The following is a 23,846-nucleotide window of genomic DNA, read 5'->3' as shown; positions in this document are numbered from 1 at the left end:
ATCAAAACTATTTTCATAAAACATTAAGGTGTTTTAACTTTTGACACAGTAAACACTATTAAATAAAATCCACAGATATAAGAGATCTTTGGAGAATCCTCAATTTTTTGAAAGTGTAAAATGATCCTGAGTCCCAAAGGTATAAGAATCAATCGACTAGATAATCCCTTTTTGATATCCTTTCTCCCCCATTTCAACATTAGACTTCGTTAAAAAAAAAAGATAAAAACCTACTAAAATGTACTATTTATATCTTGCTACAATATGTAACAACATCCCATTCTTCTTTAGAAGTTTTTTTTTTTTAAGGAGCAGCTAGGTGATTAGTGAATATACCAACTACACTGGGGTCAGGAGGACTGTACCTGTGTGACTGTGGGCAAGTAACTCCAATTGCCTTGCTAGGAAAAAAAAAATTATTTTCCTTAATTTCATTTCTTTGTCTTTTCAGACTTTCCCACTTGCCTCCTGTGCACCTGTATGAGTACCACAGTCTACTGTGATGACCATGAACTTGACGCTGTTCCTCCTCTGCCCAAGAACACAGCCTATTTCTATTCTAGATTTAATAGAATAAAAAAGATCAACAAAAATGATTTTGCACATCTAAGTATGTATGAGTCTCTTTTTACTTAACTTGCTGCTTTTGTTGTTGATTACTTTTGGCTTCTTTGTGTTGTACTAGTGCTGTGTTTGTTCTGGGATCAGGGAAGGGAACAAATATTTATATGGTGCTTACCATGTGCCAGGCACTGTGCTAAGTATTTTACAAATATTATCTCATTTTATCTTCACAACAATATTGAAAGGTAGTGCTTTTGTTATCTACATTTTACAGATAGGGAAATTGAGGCAAATAGAAGTTAAATGATTTGTTTAGGATCACACAGGCCACATTTGAGCTCAGGTATTTCTGACTACAGATTTACCCTCTAACTTGCTCTGTAATTTATAAACAGAGTTACATGATGTATGCACAATATAATACACATATATATGGTAAGTATTCAATTGCTCAGTCACTTCCAATTCTTTATGATCCCATTTGAGGTTTTCTTGGTAGAGACACTGAAATAGTTTGCCATTTCCTTCTCAAGTTCATTTTGCAGATGAGGAAATTTAGACAAAGTTAAATGACAAGTCCAGCTATTAAATATCCAAGGAAAGATTTGAACTCAGGCCTTCCTGATTCCATGCCCAGCACTGTATTCACTGGGCCTTCTAGCTACCCCATGGCATAGATAGATAGAGAAAGAGATAGAGAAAGAAAGAAAGAGAGAGAAGAAAAAAGAGAGAAAGAAAGAGAGAGAGAAAGAGAGAAAGAGAGAAAGAAAGAAAGAGAGAAAGAAAGAAAGAAAGAAAGAAAGAAAGAAAGAAAGAAAGAAAGAAAGAAAGAAAGAAAGAAAGAAAGAAAGAAGAAAGAAAGAAAGAAATGAGGGAGGAAGGGAGGAAGGAAGGGAAGGAGGGAAAGAAGGAAGAGAGGATGGAAATAAGGAGGGAAGGAAGGAAGGGAGGATGGAAATCAGGAGGGAAGGAAGGAAGGAGGAAAAGCAAGAAGGAAGGAGGGAAGGAAGAATATAAACTATAATATATGTACATAATTTTCTAAATCTATCTATCTATCTACCTACCTACCTAACTATCTATTTATCTATCTATCTATCTACCTATCCAACTTGTAGCTACCACAGGCCCCAAGGTCAAACCTAAATTGGTGATCTTTCTTCAAAAATCTTTGATTCTTGGATGCATCTCTCATCTCCTTCATGGGACAGACAATCTCTCTGATGATACAAAATGTAACTCATCGACATCTGCCCACCTGTGGAACTCTTGGCAACATCCTCCTATAATTCTTGCACCAACCATAATGAGTGCCCTCCCCTAGACTTTTTGTTGTTGCTTCTTAGTTCTTCAAACTAAAAAAATTTGTACTGAAAGATTTTTGAAAGATTTTGTTTTCTTTAAAGCTAACTGTCAGAAAATATATCAGGGGATACACTTACTGAGTAAAGTCTCCTATAAAGAGCAGTGTCCCTGGAGAGTCATAGAATATATGAAAAATAAATTGGCTGTGTTTTTCTTTTTTTTTTTTCTTTTAGTAGTATTTTATTTTTCCAAATACATGCAAAGATAGTTTTCAACATTCTCCTTTTCGAAACTTTGCATATCTCCCTATCTCCCCACCTCTCTCCTCTCCAAGACAGCATGCAATCAGATACAGATTAAACATGTGTACATTCAGTCTCCACAATTCTCTCTGGATGCAAATGGCACTTTCCATCTCAAGTTTATAGGAATTGATGGGATGTGTTTTTAAGATAGCAGACCCATTTCTTTGCTAAAATTAAATATTCTTATAATTGTATAAATATGTATAATACCTAGGGCAGCCTGAATATTTCAAGAAATAATGAAGCTTTTGAATGACAATTCATTGGAAATCAGAGGTTAAATTCACTAATTGACCATTGCAAAGAACCATAATCTCTTGATTTTGTCTTTGCTTTTTAGAAGGAAAAAAATAGTAGAATGTTCATGGATATTTTCTACTCATTTTTTTCTTCTAGGTGATTTAAAAAGGATTGATTTGACATCTAATTTAATATCTGAGATTGATGAAGATGCTTTCAGAGAACTTCCTCAGCTTCGGGAACTTGTTCTTCGTGACAACAGAATTAGGCAACTTCCAGAGTTACCATCCACACTGACCTTCATTGACATCAGTAACAATAGACTGGGGCGAAAAGGGATAAAACAAGAAGCATTTAAAGTAAGATTATGATCAGTTTCTCCATGTTTTTCTTTGTCTGCCTTTGTCTCCCTCCTCTCTTTCTCTCTCTCTCTCTCTCTCTCTCTCTTTCTCTCTCTCTCTCTCTTTCTCTCTTTCTTTCTCTCTCTCTCCATTATCTCCTCCTTCCCTTGTCCTTTCATCTCCTCTTTTTCATGTCATCTATCTTTTAAAAAAATTAGGAAAAATAAAACAATTTATACATGCTTTGCTTTATTCTTTTTTAAAATAAAGCAGAACTACTTAACTGTCTCAGTTTAAGAAAATTAAACAGTTAAAGAAGTGATCTTCATAAAGATTATGAGAAATAATTATTATCATCATCAAGAAGCATTCAGCAAGTGTTCAACACCTAGCCAGTTCTGGGCTCATTTGTTGCAGTTATTAGCTATCAATCCCAGTCTAATAATACTTGCAGTCCCACTGTACATTATTTTGTTTTTATGTTTCTTAAAGAATTTAGGGAAGAATAAAGCAGCAGTCACCAAAACCATTTGGTATTGGCTAAGAAATAGATTTGTTGATCAGTGGAAAAGGTTAGGTTCACAAGACAGAATAGTCAACTATAACTATCTAGTGTTTGACAAATCCAAAGATCCTAACTTTTGGGATAAGAATTCATTATTTGATAAAAACTGCTGGGATAACTGGAAATTAGTATGGCAGAAATTAGGCATGGATCCACACTTAACACCATATGCCAAGATAAGATCAAAATGGGTCCACGACCTAGGCATAAAGAACGAGATTATAAATAAATTAGAGGAACAGAGGATAGTTTATCTCTCAGACTTGTGGAGGAGAAAGAAATTTGTGACCAAAGATGAACTAGAGACTATTACCAATCACAAAATAGAAAATTTTGATTATATCAAATTAAAAAGCCTTTGTGCAAACAAAACTAATGCAAACAAGATTAGAAGGGAAGCAACAAACTGGGAAAACATCTTCACAGTTAAAGGTTCTGATAAAGGCCTCATTTCCAAAATATATATAGAGAACTGACTCAAATTTATAAGAAATCAAGCCATTTTCCAATTGATAAATGGTCAAAGGATATGAACAGACAACTTTCAGAGGATGAAATTGAAACTATTACCATTCATATGAAAGAGTGTTCCAAATCACTATTGATCAGAGAAATGCAAATTAAGAACTCTGAGATACCACTACACACCTGTCAGATTGGCTAAGATGACAGGAAAAAATAATGATGAATGTTGGAGGGGATGCGGGAAAACTGGGACACTGATGCATTGTTGGTGGAACTGTGAACGAATCCAACCATTCTGGAGAGCAATCTGGAATTATGCCCAAAAAGTTATCAAAATGTGCATACCCTTTGATCCAGCAGTGTTTCTATTGGGCTTATATCCCAAAGAAATACTAAAGAAGGGAAAAGGACCTGTATGTGCCAAAATGTTTGTGGCAGCCCAGTTTGTAGTGGCTAGAAACTGGAAATTGAATGGATGCCCATCAATTGGAGAATGGCTGGGTAAATTGTGGTATATGAATGTTATGGAATATTATTGTTCTGTAAGAAATGGCCAGCAGGATGAATACAGAGAGACTTGGAGAGACTTACATGAACTGATGCTAAGTGAAATGAGCAGAACCAGGAGATCACTTTACACTTCGACAACGATATTGTATGAGGATGTATTCTGATGGAAGTGGATTTCTTTGACAAAGACTCAGTTTCAATTGATAAATGATGGACAGAAGCAGCTACACCCAAAGAAAGAACACTGGGAAACGACTGTGAACTATTTGCATTTTTGTTTTTCTTTCCGAGTTGTTTTTACCTTCTAAATCCAATTCTCCCTCTGCAACAAGAGAACAGCTCGATTTTGCAAACATATATTGTATCTAGGATATACTGCAACGTATTTAACATATATAGGACTGCTTGCCATCTAGGGGAGGGAGTGGAGGGAGGGAGGGGAAAAATCGGAACAGAAGCGAGTGCAAAGGATAATGTTGTAAAAAAATTACCCTGGCATGGATTCTGTCAATATAAAGTTATTATAAAATAAAATAAAATATTTAAAAAAAAGAATTTAGGGAAGAACAAGGGTAAAAATTAAATTTACTATAGCTCTCATTTTTCATCAAATTCCTGTCTTTGGTTTCTTATTAGGATATGTATGATCTCCATCATCTTTACATTACGGATAATAATTTGGACCACATCCCACTACCACTGCCTGCAAACCTCCGAGCTCTCCATCTCCAGGTAGGTTTTTAGCAAGGAATTGTAGGGGACAAAGAAAGATAGATGTCCCATTTCAGAGAGAAAATAGTTGACAAAGGAACTTGGTTATTTCACCAGCAAATATATTCAACTCCCCATAATTATTTGGTAAAGTGAAATTTCATGTTTTCTTTTCTTTTAATTTTTGAGTCAGAAGACCTGAGTTTATCTCCTGCCTCTATAATTCATCATCTGTGTTAGACTGGGCTAGAGAAAGGTGTTTGAACTAAAGCTTTCTTTAATTCTAAATCTATGATCCTATGACCTATTTTAATTCTGAAAATTAAAAATTATCCTAACAGTTGTTCTATCACCTATTAATTTTCAGTAATATTTTAAAGCCTTAGTATTTTGTCCTACCATAACTGTCTTGACTTATTTGATATGTTTCTCTGAAAGAAAACATGCAAGACAACTGTATCAGTAGTAGATAGGATAGTGAAGTAGGGAAGGACAGTCAGTTTTAGAGATAGGGAAGGAACTCATAGGATCACAGGATTTTATATCTAAAGGTGGAAGGAATTTCAGAGACAATCTAGTCCAGTCCTCTTATTTTAGATGTGAGAAAACTGAAGTCCAGAGAAGGGGAATTACTTAACCAAGACCACATAATGAAATTAATCTAATTTACAATTCCATTTTGTTATTTATCTCCTGGGACACAAATTTCATTCTTGGTACTCCATTTCATTCTTTGTGCCAGAATTCACTCGCTTCCCATTTATTATATTTTATTTTTTGATAAGGAGAGGAAGCAATCTCATACCTCTTTTTGTAAAGAGTTCCTCCTTTCTCACATGATGGTAACATATAGCATTTTTACAAATTGGCATCACTTTTCCTTTTTATGAATCATTATATTAGCATCTGTGTTCATATAATATTCTTTTAACTTATTCCATAATCAAATAAATCACTCCTTCAATGGAATGATCTTCCAAGTTTTAAAGAACTTGAAATTCAGTACTGGAGGAAAAGAGGGAATTTGAAGAGATCACCAATAAGACAGAGAACAAATAACAACACTGAATATTGTGGGAACCATAAATTGCCAACAATAACCCTAGAATCAGCATTAATTGTTGCATGTTAATTTTACCCCCATATCTCTCGAGATTTATTATAAATAATACTCCTAGAATTCATTTACATGGCATATGGCATATATGTGGCTGCTGTAACAAACAGTATTCAATACTCACATAGACGGGTCTTATGGCTTCTTCCTAAGCTAATGTCCTATACTATGGCCAATTAATCAATCAAATAAGAGTTGATTAGGCTCCTACCTTATGCCCAGCAAAAGTGGTTAACACTAAAGAAATTATAAAATTTTCTGACTCTCTGAGAACTTGGAATATGAAAAACTAAAACATGAAATTACCAAGTCAATGAAGTTCTTAACAAAGGGATACTAACCATTAATACAAGAAGAGTCTAAAGAGGAAAGAAATTATTTGAGCACAAATAAAATTTTAGATTTCTTCCTTATTCATACATATTTTGGACAATACTTCATGTCAGTTGTTTATCACTTGTGTCTGACTCTTTGTGACTCCATTTGGGATTTTCCTGGCAAAAATACTAGAGTTGTTTTCCATTTCCTTATAAAAGTAATCTGTTCTCTCAAGCATCATGATACAGTTTTTTTTTAAATTTTTTTATTTTTCAAAACATATGCATTGATAATTCTTTGACATTAACCCTTGTAAAATTTTGTGTTCCAATTTCCCCCCTTCCTCCACTCCTGTGCAAGATGGCAAGTGATCCAATATAAATTAAACATGGTAGAAATATGTTAAATCCAATATATGCATACATATTTATACAATTACATGATAGTATTTTTTTAAAGCTAGCAGATACCACCAAACTAGGAAAACTTTTAAGTTTTAAGTTTTTGAACACAGTACTAGGAGAATGGATGAGAAGAGGGCTGAAAAATGAGAGATTATGTTCACTTTTCTGGGACTCAGTTTTTTCATCTACAAAGTAAAGGGATTAGAGGGATTTTAAAAATACTTTTCACTTCTTAAACCCTATGATAATATTTTCCATTAAAGGAGGACAAATTCTTTGTTATAGAAAAAAACTGGATATGGAAAGTACAATGGTTAGAATAAGGACAAGAGAAGGAATTTGTTCTACCATGTAGGAATTGATTATTTTTCATTTAAGACAATGTTCCATGTCTGTAATCCTTTTTCAGGGAGGCCTAAGATGGTGGATGTCTTGAGCTGAGGAGCTACAATAGGCTTTATGTCAATCATTGGGTGGCTGCACTAAGAAAGACAGGGACCAATATGTTCCACTTAGAATTGGGTCCACCATGTTGCCTATCAAGGGTCAGGAACAAAGCATGTCAATCAATAGTGGGATCAGTCTTGTGAATAGCCATTGAATTTCCAGCTTGGGCAATATAAATAAACCCTTCAAAGGAAGGGGGAACATCAAATATAATGTCCTATATAATCCAGATTTCAGTTGGAGTCATAAAATTATTACTCTCTAGGGAGGAAGAAATTCCCAGGCCCTTCATTGAAAAATGAGGCAATGTAGGTCCAGAAAGGCAAATTCCTAAAGTTACACTGACACATATAATTTCTCAGGCTGTCTCAAGATGATCCTATTTGATCCTTTTGATTTTTCACCCTCAAATGTTTGTTTTCACTATCAAACAAAATTTTTCCCTTCGGCCTGCTCCCTTTTCCTTTTTGGATTAATCAAATCCATTGATTGCTCTCTGTGCTACCATATATTTACAACCAAAGGGACTTCAGAGATTTTTTAATCCAATTCCCTCTGTTTATAGATGAAGGGACTCAGAACCTGGATAGTTCAGTGATTTTCTAAGTATATTCATATAAGAGTAATAGAAAAAAGAGGCATGAAATAAGCTTAGGGCTATTTGTTAATGATAATGAGGAGGAAATAATGGAGGATAGAGACAAAATGGGATAGGGCAAGGTAGACCAAAGATGAGATGAGTATAAGGTCCATAGAGATATTGAATAATACGATTCAAACTTATGTTCTAGAACAGGTATGGAGCTTTGAGACTGGGGGTAAGAAATGGGAGTATATGTTAAATTAGGGAAGATGGGAGAGGACATAAGATTGTGGAAAATAGAGTATTGACCTCGCGGAATTGGCACACATGGATTAAAATGCTGCCTCAGATACTTATTAGCTTCTGTGATTTTGGGAGCATTTAAACTCTGCAAGCTTCAATTTCATCACCCATAAAATGAAACGAATATCACTTGTACTATGTCCTTCACTGAGCTTTTGGAGGAAAGTATTTTTCAGACCTTAAAGGTTGACAAAAAAGTCATCAACAGTGATGACTGTTGTTTCTTTTGGAGAAAGGGAAATTAAGGCAAGACCTAGGTTGTCAAAAATAAGGACAAAAATTGGGCTTATAACACGGCTATTTGTATTCCCCTTGTAGAACAACAACATCTTAGAGATGCACGAGGATACCTTCTGCAATGTTAAAAACTTGACCTATGTGCGCAAGGCTTTGGAAGACATTCGGCTGGACGGGAATCCCATCAATCTGAGTAAAACTCCTCAGGCATACATGTGTCTACCTCGTCTGCCAATTGGTAGCCTTGTCTAAGCCAAATTTGGGGCTCAGGCAATGACCTGGGCTAACAGCAAAAGAATTGTCATTAATGTGCTCACACAGAACAAATCGTGTATTGTTTGCAAATTAGCATTTGGAAGTTTGTGATATATTAAAATAAACCACAAACAAATAAAGTGAGAAAAATTCAAGATATATGATATCAGCATAGAAATGTGTAAAGCAATACCAAACTTACAAGTTGAGCAAATTTAAATAAAAAACATATAGCATTTTCATACAAACTAGTCACATTTAATTTACAATATGTATGATTTAAAGTTAATTTTTCAATCAATGAAAATTTATTTTGAAAAGAAATCACATATACATTCAATATTTATCCAACATTGGTTCTAATAATCGGCTTTTCTTTTTCATTAAACAATGATGTTGTTTCCCTCTAAATCATTAGATTCTGGATTGTTGTGAACAAATAAAAGTATTAAAATTTATTCTGCCTTATTTGAAAAATATTAATTATGTAAGTCACTGCAATCACTGACTTTCTTCCTATATACCATCTCCCAGACAAAGACATTGGGCATTTTCTCTGGCTATTCCCTATGCCTGGAAAACTCTGCCTTCTTCTCAAAACTCTGCCTTGTTCTCTTTGCCTATTGACCTCCCTAACCTTTAAATTTTTACTAAAATCTCCCTTTTTACTAAGAATATATACATACACACGCATATATATATTCGTATTATATATACTTATATGTATCTAGGCATACATATATGTATGTATAAAAGTATGTTCATATATATGAATAGATAAATGTGTATGTATAAATATTAGGTATATATAAGTATGTATATGTATAAATATATATGTGTATGTATATGTATATACATATGTGTGTAAATTTATATGTATATGTATGTGTGTACACACACACACATATTTTTTTCCTAACTGTCCTAATAATGAGAAAACTCTTGTGAGTTACATGTATCATGTTTCCATGTAGGAATGTAAATAATTTAATCTTATTAAGTACTTTATGATTTTTTCCTTTCCTGTTTACCTGTTTAAGCTTCTCCTGAAATTCATATTTGAAGGTCAAGTTTTCTATTCAGCTTTGATCTTTTCATCAAGAAAAGACATCTATTTCATTGAATATACATTTTCCCTTTGAAAAATTATATTCAGTTTTGCTGGGTAAGTGATTCTTGGTTGTAATCCTAACTCCTTTGCCTTCTGGAATATCATGTTTCAGGTCCTCCAGTTTTTTTAATGTAGAAGCTTCCAAATCTTGTGCCTTTATAATAATTGGAACTTTCTCTCTGGTGTTCACAATATTTTGTGCTTTACCTGAGAACTCTGGAATTGGGTTATAATATTCCTGGTAGTGTTTGTTTTGGTACATCTTTCAGGAGATGATTATTGGATTCTTTAAATTTCTACTTTATTCAGTGGTTCTAGAATATCAAGTCAGTTTTCCTTTATAATTTCTTGAATTTCTAGGCTTTTTTAAAATCATGACTTGCAGGTGGTGCAATAATTACCTCTCCTGGATATATTTTCTAGGTCAATAGTTTTTCCAATGAGATATTTCACATTATCTTTTTTCATTCTTTTGGTTTTTTATTGTTTGTTGATTTCTCATAATCATTATCTCCCATTTGTCCAATTCTAATTTTTGAGAAATTATATTCTTCAGTGAGCTTTTGTGCCTCCTTTTCTATTTTTAAAGAAATTTCTTTGTACAGTGAATTTTGTGTCTCTCTTTCCATTTAATCAATTTTGTTTTTAATTGTCCCCCCCCTTTTTATCATCTATTCTATTCTGGGTTTTTTAAAGATGTTATTTTCTTCAGCATCTTGTGTGTATCTCCTTTACCAAGCTGCTGATTATTTTTTTTTATTTAAAGCTTTTTATTTTCAAAACATACGCATAGTTTTCAACATTAACTCTTGCAAAACTTTGTGTTCCAAATTTTTCTCTCTTCCTTCCCTCCATCCACTCTCCTAGACAACAAGTAATCCAATATACATTAAACATGTGCAGTTCTTTTATACATATGTCCACAATATTATATTGCACACACACATACACAAAACAAAAGTCAGATCAAAAAGGGAAAAAATAGGAAACAAAACAAAATGCAAGCAAACAACAAAGAAAATGAAAATACCATATTGTGATCTACATTTAGTCCCCGTAGTCCTCACTCTGGGTACAAATGGCTCTCTCCATCACAAGACCATTGGAAAAGGTCTGAATCACCTTACTGCAGAAAAGAGCCATGTCTAGCAAAATTGATCAGAATTGCCATTGCCGTGTATAATGTCCTCTTATCTCTTCTCATTTCACTTAGCATCAGTTCATGTAGCTCTCCAAGCTTTTGTGAAATCATTTTGCTGATTGTTTCTTGTAGAACAATATTTTATAACATTCATATACCATAACTTATTCAGCCATTACCCAACTGATGGACATATTGATTAGTTTTTGATGATTTTCTTGCATCACTTTCACTTTCCTTCCCAATTTTCCCTTCACCTCTCATTTGATTTTCAAAATCTCTTTTGAGCCATTCCATGACCTAAGATCAATTCATATTTTTCTTGGAGGCTTTAGATGTAGGAGATTTGACTTTATTATCTATCTTCTTCCGATTGTGTTTTGATCTTCCTTGTAACCATAGCAATTTTCTAGAGTCAGAATTTTTTCTGTGGTTTGCTCATTTTCCCAGCCTAGTTCTTTATTTTTAACTCTTTGTTAAAGTAGGGCTATGCTTCCAGAATGGAGGGTATCCTGTCCCAAGTTTTGAGGATTTTGTGCAGTTGTTTTCAGATACTTCTGCAAACCAGTAAGTTTTCAGTTCTTCCAAAGTGGTATGATCTAAGGAGAGGTGGGTTTATTGCTCTCTTGGCATGTGCTCTGATTTGTAAAGTGACCCCAAGAACTTTTTTTCCCTGCTATTGTAAGGTAGGTCCCCATTCACTGTGGCTGCAAGTTCTGGTTTATTAGTTCTGCTCCTTGCCCTGAGATTGTCACCAAGGATTGTGACCTAGAACTGAGTATGGACAAAGCAAGATTCCTGCCTCCTTGCTAGCAAACAGACCAGTGTAATATCTGTCTGATCAGTTGTTCAACCTCCTTACTGTTTGTGGACTGAGAAGTCTGGAAGCAGCTGCTGTTTCTGCTGATTCAGTGACTCCCGTGTTCTACTCCTGGTTTCCTGGGGCCCAGGTTATGCTGGTACAACCAGCATTGAACTTTGTTCCACTCTCACTCAGGTGAGATATGTTTCCTGCTGACATTCTAAGTTGTCTTAGATTGGAAAATTATTTCATTCCATTCTTTTGTGGATTCTGCTGCTCTAGAATTTATTTATAGTCATTATTTAAAGGTATTTGGAGGGTTTTGGGGAAATGCTCAAGTAAGTCTCTGCTTTACCATCTTGGCTCCACCTGCTTCCAAATAATTTCTTAATAATAACATTGGTTTATCTACAGAAATGCATCAAGAATAGATAAGCTTTAGATATCTTGAAAAGATTTTACTTAAGACATTGACAATTTTTAATAAGTTTGTTAACATAAAAGACAACCCATCTAGCATGATTATTCTGTGGGAAAAAAATTCTATGTCTAAAATATTACATATATTTAAAATGTTGCACTTTTATATATAAAGTACCTGGAATATTGACCTTTGCTATCCAATACATGTGCCCTTCTTTACCAGGTAATTATGGTTGTTTGAATGTTGAATAAGCCACTGCTGCCATCGTGTGTTAGAACTGTATTCTTTTTCATTAAGGAGTTGTTTTTTTCCCCCCAGAACAGTGAAGACCAAGTGTAAGATATATTAAAAGTAAAATTGTGAAATGCATAGAGCCAAGAGTTCTAATCCTGTCTGTGAACACCCCAGGACAATGATTTAAATAAAGTCTTGGAAATCTTACCATGGGCACAATAGTAAACTGTAAAACCCACTAAATTATGTTGTCCTGAGGCTCACTATGGAAGGGATTAGGGCCTTATGTAAAGAACATCTGAGTTTTTTATTTTTTATTTGACAAGATAGATCTGCACATAAAATGAAACCTGATAGAATATAGAGACATAAAGAGAAATATCAACTATGGGGAGAGAGAACTAGACCCTAAGTCAGGAAGACCTGAGTTCAAATACACTAACTTTGTCACCCTTATTAAATCACTTAACCTATTTCTTCTTTAATTTCTTCAATTACAAAATGGGGATGATAATAGCACTTGTTTCCTGGGTTGTGAGGAATAAAGGAGATTTTTGTAAAGCCAGTTTTGTCAAGTATGATAAAAGTTTGTAAAAGTTTTGTAAAACAGTATGTAACAAACAATGGACACTTTAAAGATTTGCTTCCTATCTCTCCTCCAATTCTTTCCTTTTATCTGTACCCTTTTCCCCTGTCTTCTTCCCTTTCCGTCTCCTTCTCCCTTTATGTTTCCTTCCTATCCTCCTCCCTTCCTTTATCTTCCCTTCTCCCTTCTTTTATCCTCCCTCCTTTTCTCTTCTTCCTCCCCCTCTCTTCCCTTCTCCTCTATTAATGATGAATCAACACATGGTAAATCCCCAATACTACAAAGGTAGCTCTCCATATATACTTGAGAACTTAATTACAAACCAATACTTGAACAGATCTCTAAATAAGACTGATAGTTTTTTTTTCCCCTTAAATAGGGCTATCCTACAACCCTATTCCTTCTTACTTATTTCTCAAGTGCCTAGGAGGTCTGTTCTCATTGGTCAGAGCACTAACTCAATTAGTGATATTATTAGATTTCACAAGGTCAGCAATGATGCCTTCCTAATAAGGGTCTCACATCTATTACTATAGCTAGCTCAGATTTCTTGGAGAGTCTAGTAAAGCATTTTGTTAATAATCTGTGCAACCACTATGTTATTAGTAGTAGTCATTATTTCTTTTTCTTATTATTAGTTTTTTGAACTAATAAATGATGACCTTATCGAGCCTTTATTTCTTGGTTTTGCAGAGATTATAGAGTTTTATATTACCTTACTTACCACACGTGTTCTAATATATTTGGTCTAATTGCACAAATATGCACTTTGCATGTGTGTGTGTGTGTGTGTGTGTGTGTGTGTGTTGCGTTTCTTGTGATCATATAGATAAAAAAAAATTTCCACATCTTCCTTCTTCAAGAGATTCTTCTCTTTGCTTCTCAAGATTATAGTTATTTTGTTGATGACCAAACAACAATGATATGAGAGGAATTGTGTTAAATTCTGGGAATATAAACAATGACAGAAAGGTGGTGTCCTATTGGTACTGGAGTAGAGGGCTAGACTTGGAATTAGAAAGACTTAAATTCAAACTAGTCACTTTACCTCTAGCTCTATGACCTGGGTAAGTCAACTTAGGCTTTTTCTCCATTTTCTTCTGTAAAATGGGAATAATTACAATATTGGTTTCCCAGAGTGGTTTTGAGGATTGACTGAGATGACATTTGTAAAGTATGATGTAAATGCTAGCCATTATTTTTAGAAAATACAGTTCCTACCTTCAAGGAATATAAATTTTAATGATTTTAATGGGACAAGATAATGCATGAAAGAAAGCTATAAAAGGAAGTATAAGGTGGGGAAAGAAATGCAGAGACTCAGCTGAGCCCAGAAAATAGTGAAGATGTGACTTACCTGGACATTTTTCTTAAAATGAGTATTCTGGGAAGAAATGACTAATCAGAGGAAGGGGCTGCAGGGGTACAGTGACAAATTCAGAAAATGTCATTCTAATGTCTGTTTAGCCAATACTGATGATAGGAATTGTCATATTAATCAGTGTATAAACCTTTATTAAGCACCTAAAACGTTTTAGGCATTGTGCTCTTCTGTTAGTATTATTTAAACCAAAATCTCTTAAGCTATGGATAAAACTGATGGAAAATTTTAGTCTTTGGGTTCTACAATGAATGCAAAAATGTTTCTAAAACCTTCATTCAGGTCCAAGCAAAAACTGTAATCCATTTGTACTGAGGAAAATATATTTGGGTACCACCTCAATTCAAATAGAACTAGGAAAGCTAAATTTTAAATACATGTTGCTGTAAAATGAAAGAAAAGGATTGTTGAGGAAAAATAAGGAAGTTAACAGTTGAGTCAAGAAACCCAATGAAGTTTGGCTGAATATGGAGATGTAAGATAACTGCTCAAGGTTTCATCTCAGTGCAAACTGTTAAAATTCAAGGACCCCATACTAGTCTCAATTTTCAATCAAGAATTGAAAGCGTGATCTCAGCAGACTTTAGATTTCCTATTCATTCTGTTATTGATTTAATGAAGGCTTGTAGAAACCAGGATTCTCAGCAGGTGATATTTCATTCTTGCAACTTTCATTTTATTCTTGCAAATAAGGGATTCTGAGTAATATACCAATCTTTGAGTAAAGCTCAAAGTTAGCAGAGCAAGATTAATTGACTTATGCTACCACTGGGCAAAATGGGGCTTCAGAAATGAATCTTAATGTTGTAAATGGATGAATGAAATTAATTTCTTTACTTAATTCACAATGTATCAATGAAGGAAAGAAGCATTTAATAAGAACCTGACATAAGCCAAAGTTAGAGAATAGAATATGTATACTCTCTATATAGTAGTAATTTTGATGTGTGTGGTTACTTCTTCTACTTGGAATAAACATAACAAACAAAAAACAAACAAATCAGTCAGTTTGTGGTGATGGATAAGGAGTCAGGAGGTACTTTGGCCAAAGTAAGTTGAAATTCATATTTAGTCAGTTTGGTATCATTCAATTTCTATGAGTCCGTTTCCTTTTCCATTTGACTAAATGAAGTGTCATGGCATATTGATAAGAATATTGAATTTAGCATTAGAGGGACTCCCCATGAATTCTAGCTCTGCTCTTTAGTAGCTGTGTGACCTTGGTCAAGTCACTCACTGGGCCTCAGTTTTCTCATCTGTAAAATGAAAAGGGTGGGGTTGAGGAGGTATCAGTTGATCTTCTAAGGACCCTTCCATTTCTAAATATTTTTCTAAATTTTTCTAGGTGATTAAATCTGTGACCATTTATGGAACTCTTTACACCCCGAAGGGACCAATGCTGCTTTCTCACCTTCCACCATCCCCTCAATGACTGAGGGTAGGGGAGTCCAAGGAACTCTTTGGAACTTCTACTCCTTCTGGGCAGCCAAGCCAGCCCCCATTACCTGCCCCTCTCCTTAGACCTCCCTGCCCCCAGCTGCGTCACAAGCCCCCTGAGAATACTCATACAACCCCTAGTTCTGGGGCCGAATCCCGGCTTCACACACTGGGAGCATAATCCAGCCCTCTGATTGGCTGTTGCTCTGAGTAACCAGGGACGCTGTGGGCACGCGGGGGCCCCGGCCGGTATTTGAAGCAGCTCGGGCCCCGCGCTCTCCTCAGTCCGGCCTGGACCGGCGACCACACTGGCACCTGAGCTGAGAGAGAGGGTGCAGCAAGGTAACGCGCTCCCCCGGCCCACCCCCAATCCCCACCCCCGCGTTACCGCGGAGACGGGTTTGTGCGGGAACAAGGAGCGGGGCTCACAGCGCGTAGCTCACCAATAAACTCCCTCCCCCCGACCATCCTTACTCAGCCCCCCTGTCCCACCCATCCATCATCCATCCATCCATCTGCCTAGCCTGGGCGAGGCAACTTCTTAGGTGCGAAGGCAAAGAAGAGGGAAAATAAAAGAAGTTAGGAAGAAAGAAGGCAAGAAGGACGAGGTTCACCCCCGGGCGGGGGGCGCGAGGAAAAGGGGGAGACCCTTTGGAGGGAAGAAGGCGAGACCGCAGAGGGAAGGCACACGTGGGGCGCCAAGCGGTGTCGCCAGCTGGGGAGAAGAGGAGGCGCGAGGTGCGTGGGGACCGCTGCGGCAAAGCAGCCACCCGAGATCTTCGGGAGTCCACCCCTCCTCGCCCCGCGACCCCGCTCTAGCAAGCGGGGTTCGCCAGCATCCTCGACAATCCTCGACGTGACAGTTGTGCGAAGAGGGCATGGCCTTGGCCCTTGACCGACGGGCGGACCCACTGAACCTAGGTGGCGGCTGGGCCTCGCCATCGGCTCTCCCTCCTTGGTCCCCGTGCCACCGACGGAGGAGGAGCACCGCGATGTCGCGACGGCGCCACTGTTCCGGCCCCAAGCTGGAGTACGAGGAGCTGCGAAAGCAGGCGAAGCATCAGCATGACCCGGGCCCCCCGTGGCCCCATACGCAGCGGCGCCCTGAGCGTCCAGCCAGCCCCACCTGCTGGGGTCCCGGAGCCTGCTGGACCCCCGGCCCGTGGCGCTGCCCCCCCGTGGAAGTTTGGAAGCCGCCGGGTCGAGTGCAGGTGGTGCGGGTGTACGGACTGCGGCCTCCCTGTCCATGCTGCTGCTCCTGCTGGAGTGCACCTGACAAGCCCGTCCCCGGACGGCTCTACCGCAAGAAGAAGAAGAAGCGCTGGGGCAGGAAGGGCCGCGGCGTACGACGCGGCCCCCGGCGCCCCCTGCAGAGCAGCCCGCCAGTGGACCTGAGCGCCCTGCTGCGCCCGGTCAACCTGTACGGCCGCCGGGCGCCCGGCATGCGCGCTCCGCGCAACACCACGCAGTTCATCATGAACCAGGTCTACGAAGACATGCGCAAGCAAGAGAAGCAGGAGCGCCAGCAGGAGGCCCTGCGGGCCAGGCAGGCTGCGGCCGCGGCGGCTGCAGCGACGGCAGCCGAAGGGCAGGACCCAGAAGCCGTGGTGGAAGACTGCGCTTCCCCCCCGGACAGCATCGGGGCGCACCAGCCGGTGCGCAGCGGGGAGCAGGAAGACCAGGAAATGCAGCTGCTGCAGGAAACTTTCTACAGCTTCGTCCAGAAGCAGCTCTATTGCCTCGTGCCCAGTCCCGAGGCTGCTGTCGAGGAGGACGAGGAGGAGGAAGAAGAGGGGCATCTGCTCCACCTTTCTCTGCAGCAAGGAGGGATTGAGGAGGAGGAGAGGGAAGAGGAGGAGGAGGAGGAGGAAGAGGAGGAGGAGGAGGAGGAGAAAGAAGAAGATGAGGAGGAGGAAGAAGAGGAGGAGGAGGAGGAGGAGGAAAAAGAGGAGGAGGAGGAAAGAGAAGAGGATGAGGAAGAGGAAGCCAAAGAGGAGGAGGAGGAAGAGGAGGAGGAAGAAGAGGAGGAGGACCGTGAGGAAGAGGAAGAAGAGGAGCGGTATGGAGAGGAAGAGGAAGAATCGGAGGAGGGGGACGAGGAGGAAGAGTTCAAAGATGAGAATGAGGAAGAAGAGCTGAAAGAGTATGGCAATGAGGAGGTTGAAGAGGAGGAGGAGGTTGAAGAAGAGGAGGAGGAGGTTGAGGAGGAGGAGGAAGAGGAGGAGGAGGAGGAGGAAGAGCAGGAAGAGGAGGAGATGGAGGAAGAAGAGGACTACCAGGAGGAAGAGCAGCAGGAAGACGAAGACCAACAATCTCTAGAGAGCCCTCTCACCAGCCCATTAACACCTGAAGAAGAGCCAGAAATCATTTTGAACTGTGATTTTTTAACCCGGGAGCGTAGAATTCTCCAGAAGCTTCAAGAAGGATGCCCTATGATTGTGCAGAAAGTTCTGTGTTAGACTGAGGAGAGGGATGGATGAATAGGATGGAACTGATTCTTTGGCTAAAATGAAATTAGCAGCTAAAAAAAATCTAATATAAAAGTGAGTTCCATGAATAAATATTATCTATGCACACCCCTCCTTTGTAAAATTGTAAGATGATTAAAAATATTAATGATGTTTGTGTGTGAATAATGGGTAGGGGGAGGGGCCCCCAGTGGGGGTTTATAGTTGCAATTGTTTTAATAGGACACATTTTTGTTTTTATTACAACAGTTTAGATAAATCTTTTTTTCACTCCCACCCCCACCTACCAAGGGGTCCCCACCCAGGGAATTTTAGCTTTAAAAAAAATGGTGTTTTTTTTTTTCCTTTTTTCTTTTTTTGTTTTTGTTTTTTTTGGCCTATATCGATGCTGAAGGGGGGAAAACATTGCACAGTGAGATCTGTTAATATTATGCCTTCCAGCATTCCCTTGAACTTTTAAGTTTTTGTTTTTGTTTTGTTTTGTTGCTTTTAAATTTAAGCAACACTGGAACTTTAAATATTTAAAAAGTATATGCCACTGGCTTTGAACATTGAATGCATGAAACTTTCCCCACTGGTCCTTTGAAAGTAAGTGGGGCCATAATAGAATTATCTGTTTTGCTATGTACCTTTTGCCCCCCCAATAAGCTTTGCAACTTGAGAGCTCCTTTTTATAGGTTTTATTGTGGTAACCCCATCTACAATGTCTTGTGGTATTGCTTATTTGTATTCCTTGTTCCACAGTGCCATGGATCTTCCTCAGAAGAACATGAAGTTGCTTCTGTGTATATGGTTGTCTGCCATGGCCTCCGCAATCCATAATCCATGAATGGAGAGGATTCCCCATGGTCAGATGTCTGTCAAGTGCTGCAACTTGCAAATCTGGTTAAATTCCCAGGTAACTGCAAAAACAGTGGAACATATAGATGTTGAAGCGGTGGTTCCTGGATGGATACTTTTCTGTGAATAAGTTTCAGAGGATCCATGGTGAATGGTTTTTGAAGAATGGGTGTTTTTTTTTTTCTTTTTGACAGATCACTTTTGGCCTTTTAAGGGGGAGGAACATTAATTTTATTTTTATTTCCCAATTTTATAGGTTTTTTTAAATTTATTTTTGTCTGGGAATGGCTTTTTTTTTTCTCCTGAAAAGGAGAAACTAACTACAAAGGCCACTTGAGATGTATGTGAGAGTGTGTGTTTTATTAAGTTAATAAGTTTTGGAAAATAATGTTGTTTTTTTTTCCCCCAAGCATTCATTCAAATTTTTAAAAATTAGCATTTTTTTCTTCAAAGAACTTTTATTTCCATAATTTACTTAGCAGGTTTCTACAACATCTTTCTGACAGATGAAGAATAAGAGCATGTATACATACCTACTCAAAAACTCGCAACTCTCCAGATGTATTTAGGAAAAAAAAAAAAAAAACTTAATATGCAAGAAGGACACAAACATTTTTAAGAGACAACTTCTATCTGGATATGGTGGCACATTTCCCTGCTTACTAGGGAGACAGACTGAGGCTGGTAGAACAATTGAATTCCAGAGTTTTGAATTGTAATATGTGGCTAATTTAGCCTATCAGTTGTCTCCATTAAACTTGGCATTCATATTCATATAGCGAGTCTCAGAGATTGGGACAACCAAGTTGGAAAAATGAAGAGAGTCAAAACTTCTGTGCATTGCAATTAATATTGGGATCAAAATCCTTGAGTGGTAGCTGCTATACTTTCTAGTCTGAGCAAAATAGGGATAGGTTCTATTCAATATGAAAAAAAAACACCAAAAAAATTAAATAAGCTTGGAAGCATAATTTCAAAATCATAAACATGTAGGAACTGAAAAGAGAGCCTCAGAAAGCCATCCAACTCATTTTACAGATGAGGGAAAGGGCCTAGAAGATAAAGGAGTACACATCCAAGGTCATACAGGAACGAAATGAAAATGTGAACCCTAGTCTGATGAGCCATAACTTTTTCCCCCACTGTATCGTAATGATTTATGATATAATTCAAATTTTATATTTGTGAATTTTTAATCAAAAGTGCCAATATTGCTTGATATATATATTTATAAAACTCAATATTTTGGACTTGGTCATGGATCATCTTTTTTGAGCTCCTTTACCAGTTCTAACATTTTGTGAGAGATTGAAATCTATACCTGTCTGATAAATATGTAGGCTCATACAATATGATTCTCAGAAGTTATAGAATTTAGAATTTGGAAAACATTAGATATTTCTTGTAAGAAGGGCAGTCCAGTGGACAAAATAGGTTGAAAATGTCTCTGATAAGCAGGGAAGTCTGACATCTAACAATAAATGCACAGAAACTCACAACTTTTAAGATTTGCAGAGTGTTTTCCCCAAGACAATCAATCCTCTCAAGTGCAGAAAGTATCACTCATCCTTTTCCACAGATAAACACATTTCAAAAGGTAAAATTATATTACAAGTATCAGAGTTAAGAGCCAACATTCAGATCATCTATTGTCCAGATCTGCTATTCTGTCTCATAAGTCATATTGATGAAAATTTTTATAAGTAAATTCCTGGGATTTAGAGATTTAATTATATAAATCAGAAGTTCTCCAAGTATTGATCAAAGCACCCCTTGGAGATCCTTGAGGCCGTTAGACCATTCAAAGGATCTGTGAAGTCAAAATTATTTTCCTAATAAATATTAAGACATTTCTTTTTTGTTAAATAGTAATATACTTATGTGTGAGTATATTACATAAGTAGAAGTTATTTGGGAGAGGGGGAGAGAGGTAATAAATTTTAAGATTCCAAAAAGTTTGAGAACCCTTAATGAAATATAACCCTACCACTTTAAACATGGTTCAATTGATATAACGGAAGATTGAAGAGATAATATACAAGGTGGGGAAGGTCCTCTCATTTTATATATGAGGAAAATCGAAGTTCCTCAGGGAAGTTAAGTAAATTGCCCAAAGTGAGACAATTTACTAATTGTCAAAAAGTGAAATTTAAACTCAGGTTCACTAACTAAATAAATGTATAGTGTTAAGTCCCATGAGGGCAAGAATTGCATTAAATTTGTTTTTGTTTCCCTATTCAGAAAAGTGCCTCATTAAATAGGTGCTTAGTAAATGTTTGATGCATTATGTATATATGTAAACACAGATAAAATAGTCTGGAATAGAAAGAGAGACATAAGTAGAACGAAATAGATAAAACAGAAAAGTTAGTATAGATTAGAATGGATAGATAGATGGTGGATGGATAGATAAATAGTTAGATGGATAAATATAGATAGGTGGATAGCTAGATATTTAGATAAGATATACTAAAATTTGAGGTGGTAAATTTAAAAGGGTTTTCCCTAAAACCCTGACATCTAGAAGATAGATCAAAACCTGAAAAAATCATATTTAATTCTGAATTTAAATGTTTGAAGAAAGTCAGTTATTCAACTATAAGATTCAGAAGCATAATATCAAAAAATTTAGATTTGGAAGGGGTCTCAGTCCAAAACAATGAATAATTTATCATGTTTCCTAATATCCTCCCCCAATTTGTGCCAGCTGACACAATAGATAGATTACTGGACTTAGAGTCAGGAAACCGCATCTTCCTGAGTTCAAATCCAGCCTCAGACATTTACCAGCTAAGCTGTGTGACTCCAAATTACTTAACCCTATTTGCCCAACCTCATCTGTAAAATGAATTGCAGAAGGAAATGGCAAGCCACTCCAGTATCTTTGCCAAGAAAATTCCAAATGGAGTCCTGAAGAATCAGACACGACTTGAAAAACAACTGAACATCATAAATCCCCTGCCTCCCAATCCCAAGCTCTTTGGATGAGATGTACATATTGGACCGAAGATAGTTCTTTACCAAGAAATATTGCAGAAGAAGCACTCATCACAAATTATTTTTAATGCCCTTTTCTGTTGTCATACTTTTGGAATCTTGGATACACTCAATCAAGGCATAAAGACATCCTTTTATTAGAAGTGTAGACTGTTCTGTGTTCAATTTCCTTAAGAGAGATGACACGCTTCTAAGTTTAGTCCCTTATTTAGGGATAGGTATCTGTAACTTAATTGATAGAACGCATTCCTATACAAGGAATGCCCTCCCTCAATGCAGGCTTGCACCACCTTTTAGATATCATGTAGCGTTACCTAAAGCCTGGATGACAGTGGGGATCATATGCATATGGTCACAAGTGTGACAAGACAAAAACAAAACCACAAAAAAATGGAAGATAGAAAAAAATAGCAGCAGATGCTTCTGTATACAGACAGAAATTTTCTTGGAAAAGCTGATGATGAATATGTTAGTCCTCTGTCTATTAGCCTCTGGACATCATCTCAGGGAAAAAGCCCTTTCAGCATATTTTGGGGGTTCTTCAAATCTTCTGGTCTTCTCCTGATGATTTAGAGCCAGGATGAAACTTCAGAGAGGTAAGTTTGTTAGTGATTCTCAGGCAAGGTCCACTATTTTCATAATACCCTTTAAAAAGATATCTCAACTTTTTTGGCTTCTGGTTAAATATGGAAATGACAATATAGTCAGTTTTACACAGCTGTAGGCACTGACCCTTTGAGAAGATAGAAGTCCTTATTCAGAAGTTTAAAAGAAATCGACCCAACCACATACAATTACATAGATAGTGAAGGGGATGTTGATCTTTTACTGGTTCTAAGTACCAGAGATCTAATAACTTTCAGTATTTCAGTGTCATGCTTAATCAGAGATTTCCATGACCACCCCAAATCACAGAGCTTAATAACCAAGCTTTATGCAGATGGTAGATGACAGAAACTAGAGATATAATATCTAAAATTACATGAAGGTAGTACTTTAGAAGACAAAAGGCTTTAGTGATATATCTGAAAGTTTTGTTTCTTCTTTCAGAAGTATTGAGTTATTCTGCAATTTGCATGAGTAAAAAGGACAAAAAAAAATCCTATTCTTTAGAACAATGGCAAAATAAGTTATTTCTGTATTCATAGGTACTATTAATCTTTTTAAAGAAGGGACCAGGATTATAACTCTGTCCAAATTTTTAATGGGTACCAAGATTATCACTGTTATCCACCTTTTGGCAGGAGAGAAATTTTTATAATTTGAAAATTATACTAAGGATATCTAGATAGAACATAGTATTCTTTTCCATGAAGAAAGGGGATTTTTGTATATCCATTTTTTTTTTTTGGTTTTGTTTTTTTTTTTTTTTTTTTTTTTTGCCCACAGCTTTTGAAATAGCTGTCCAATATAGGCTAAATAAAAGTGAATAAACTACTGAAATTTTAGTAACAAATGGATGGTTCTGTGTTCCGCCTTACTGTTTTTTATAGAAGTAGTAATAACTCATATTCCCATAGATCATTAAATATCTATAAAGTAATTTCTTCATAAAATTAATAATAAATATAAACATAAACTTGATAAAAACAGCTGAGCAAAAACTTCTGAGATTAGAGTTATATAAAGTAAATAGCAATGAGAGTAAAAAGGACTTTAAAATTATAAAGTGTTTATATTTTGATGGTGACTGTTAAGTCATTACAAGTAATAGAGGGAGCAAATTAGAAATAAACCTGATTTTATGTTTTGATG

The 23,846-nt window shown here is 37.0% G+C and overlaps 2 protein-coding genes across 2 annotated transcripts in view; both read left to right on the top strand.

Moving 5' to 3' along the window:
- EPYC (epiphycan) overlaps positions 1-9,105 on the top strand; it is a 35,447-nt gene extending 26,342 nt beyond the window's left edge. Inside the window, exons 3-6 of the mRNA XM_052000856.1 lie at positions 452-610; positions 2,571-2,773; positions 4,932-5,027; positions 8,497-9,105. Of these exons, the coding sequence (XP_051856816.1) occupies positions 452-610; positions 2,571-2,773; positions 4,932-5,027; positions 8,497-8,667 (629 nt within the window). The 3' untranslated portion in view covers positions 8,668-9,105. The remainder of the gene's footprint in view (positions 1-451; positions 611-2,570; positions 2,774-4,931; positions 5,028-8,496) is intronic.
- A 7,457-nt stretch (positions 9,106-16,562) lies between these two features.
- On the top strand, positions 16,563-18,407 carry CCER1 (coiled-coil glutamate rich protein 1). The gene is made up of 2 exons (XM_051962499.1): positions 16,563-17,636; positions 17,778-18,407. Exons 1-2 carry the CDS (start codon positions 16,665-16,667, stop codon positions 18,243-18,245), a joined length of 1,440 nt encoding a protein of 479 aa, XP_051818459.1. The 5' UTR covers positions 16,563-16,664; the 3' UTR covers positions 18,246-18,407.
- Positions 18,408-23,846: the final 5,439 nt, after the last annotated feature.

The sequence above is a fragment of the Antechinus flavipes genome, chromosome 5, assembly GCF_016432865.1.
Source record: "Antechinus flavipes isolate AdamAnt ecotype Samford, QLD, Australia chromosome 5, AdamAnt_v2, whole genome shotgun sequence".
NCBI classification, from domain to species: domain Eukaryota; kingdom Metazoa; phylum Chordata; class Mammalia; order Dasyuromorphia; family Dasyuridae; genus Antechinus; species Antechinus flavipes.
This window is presented reverse-complemented; position numbering and strand designations above follow the sequence as displayed.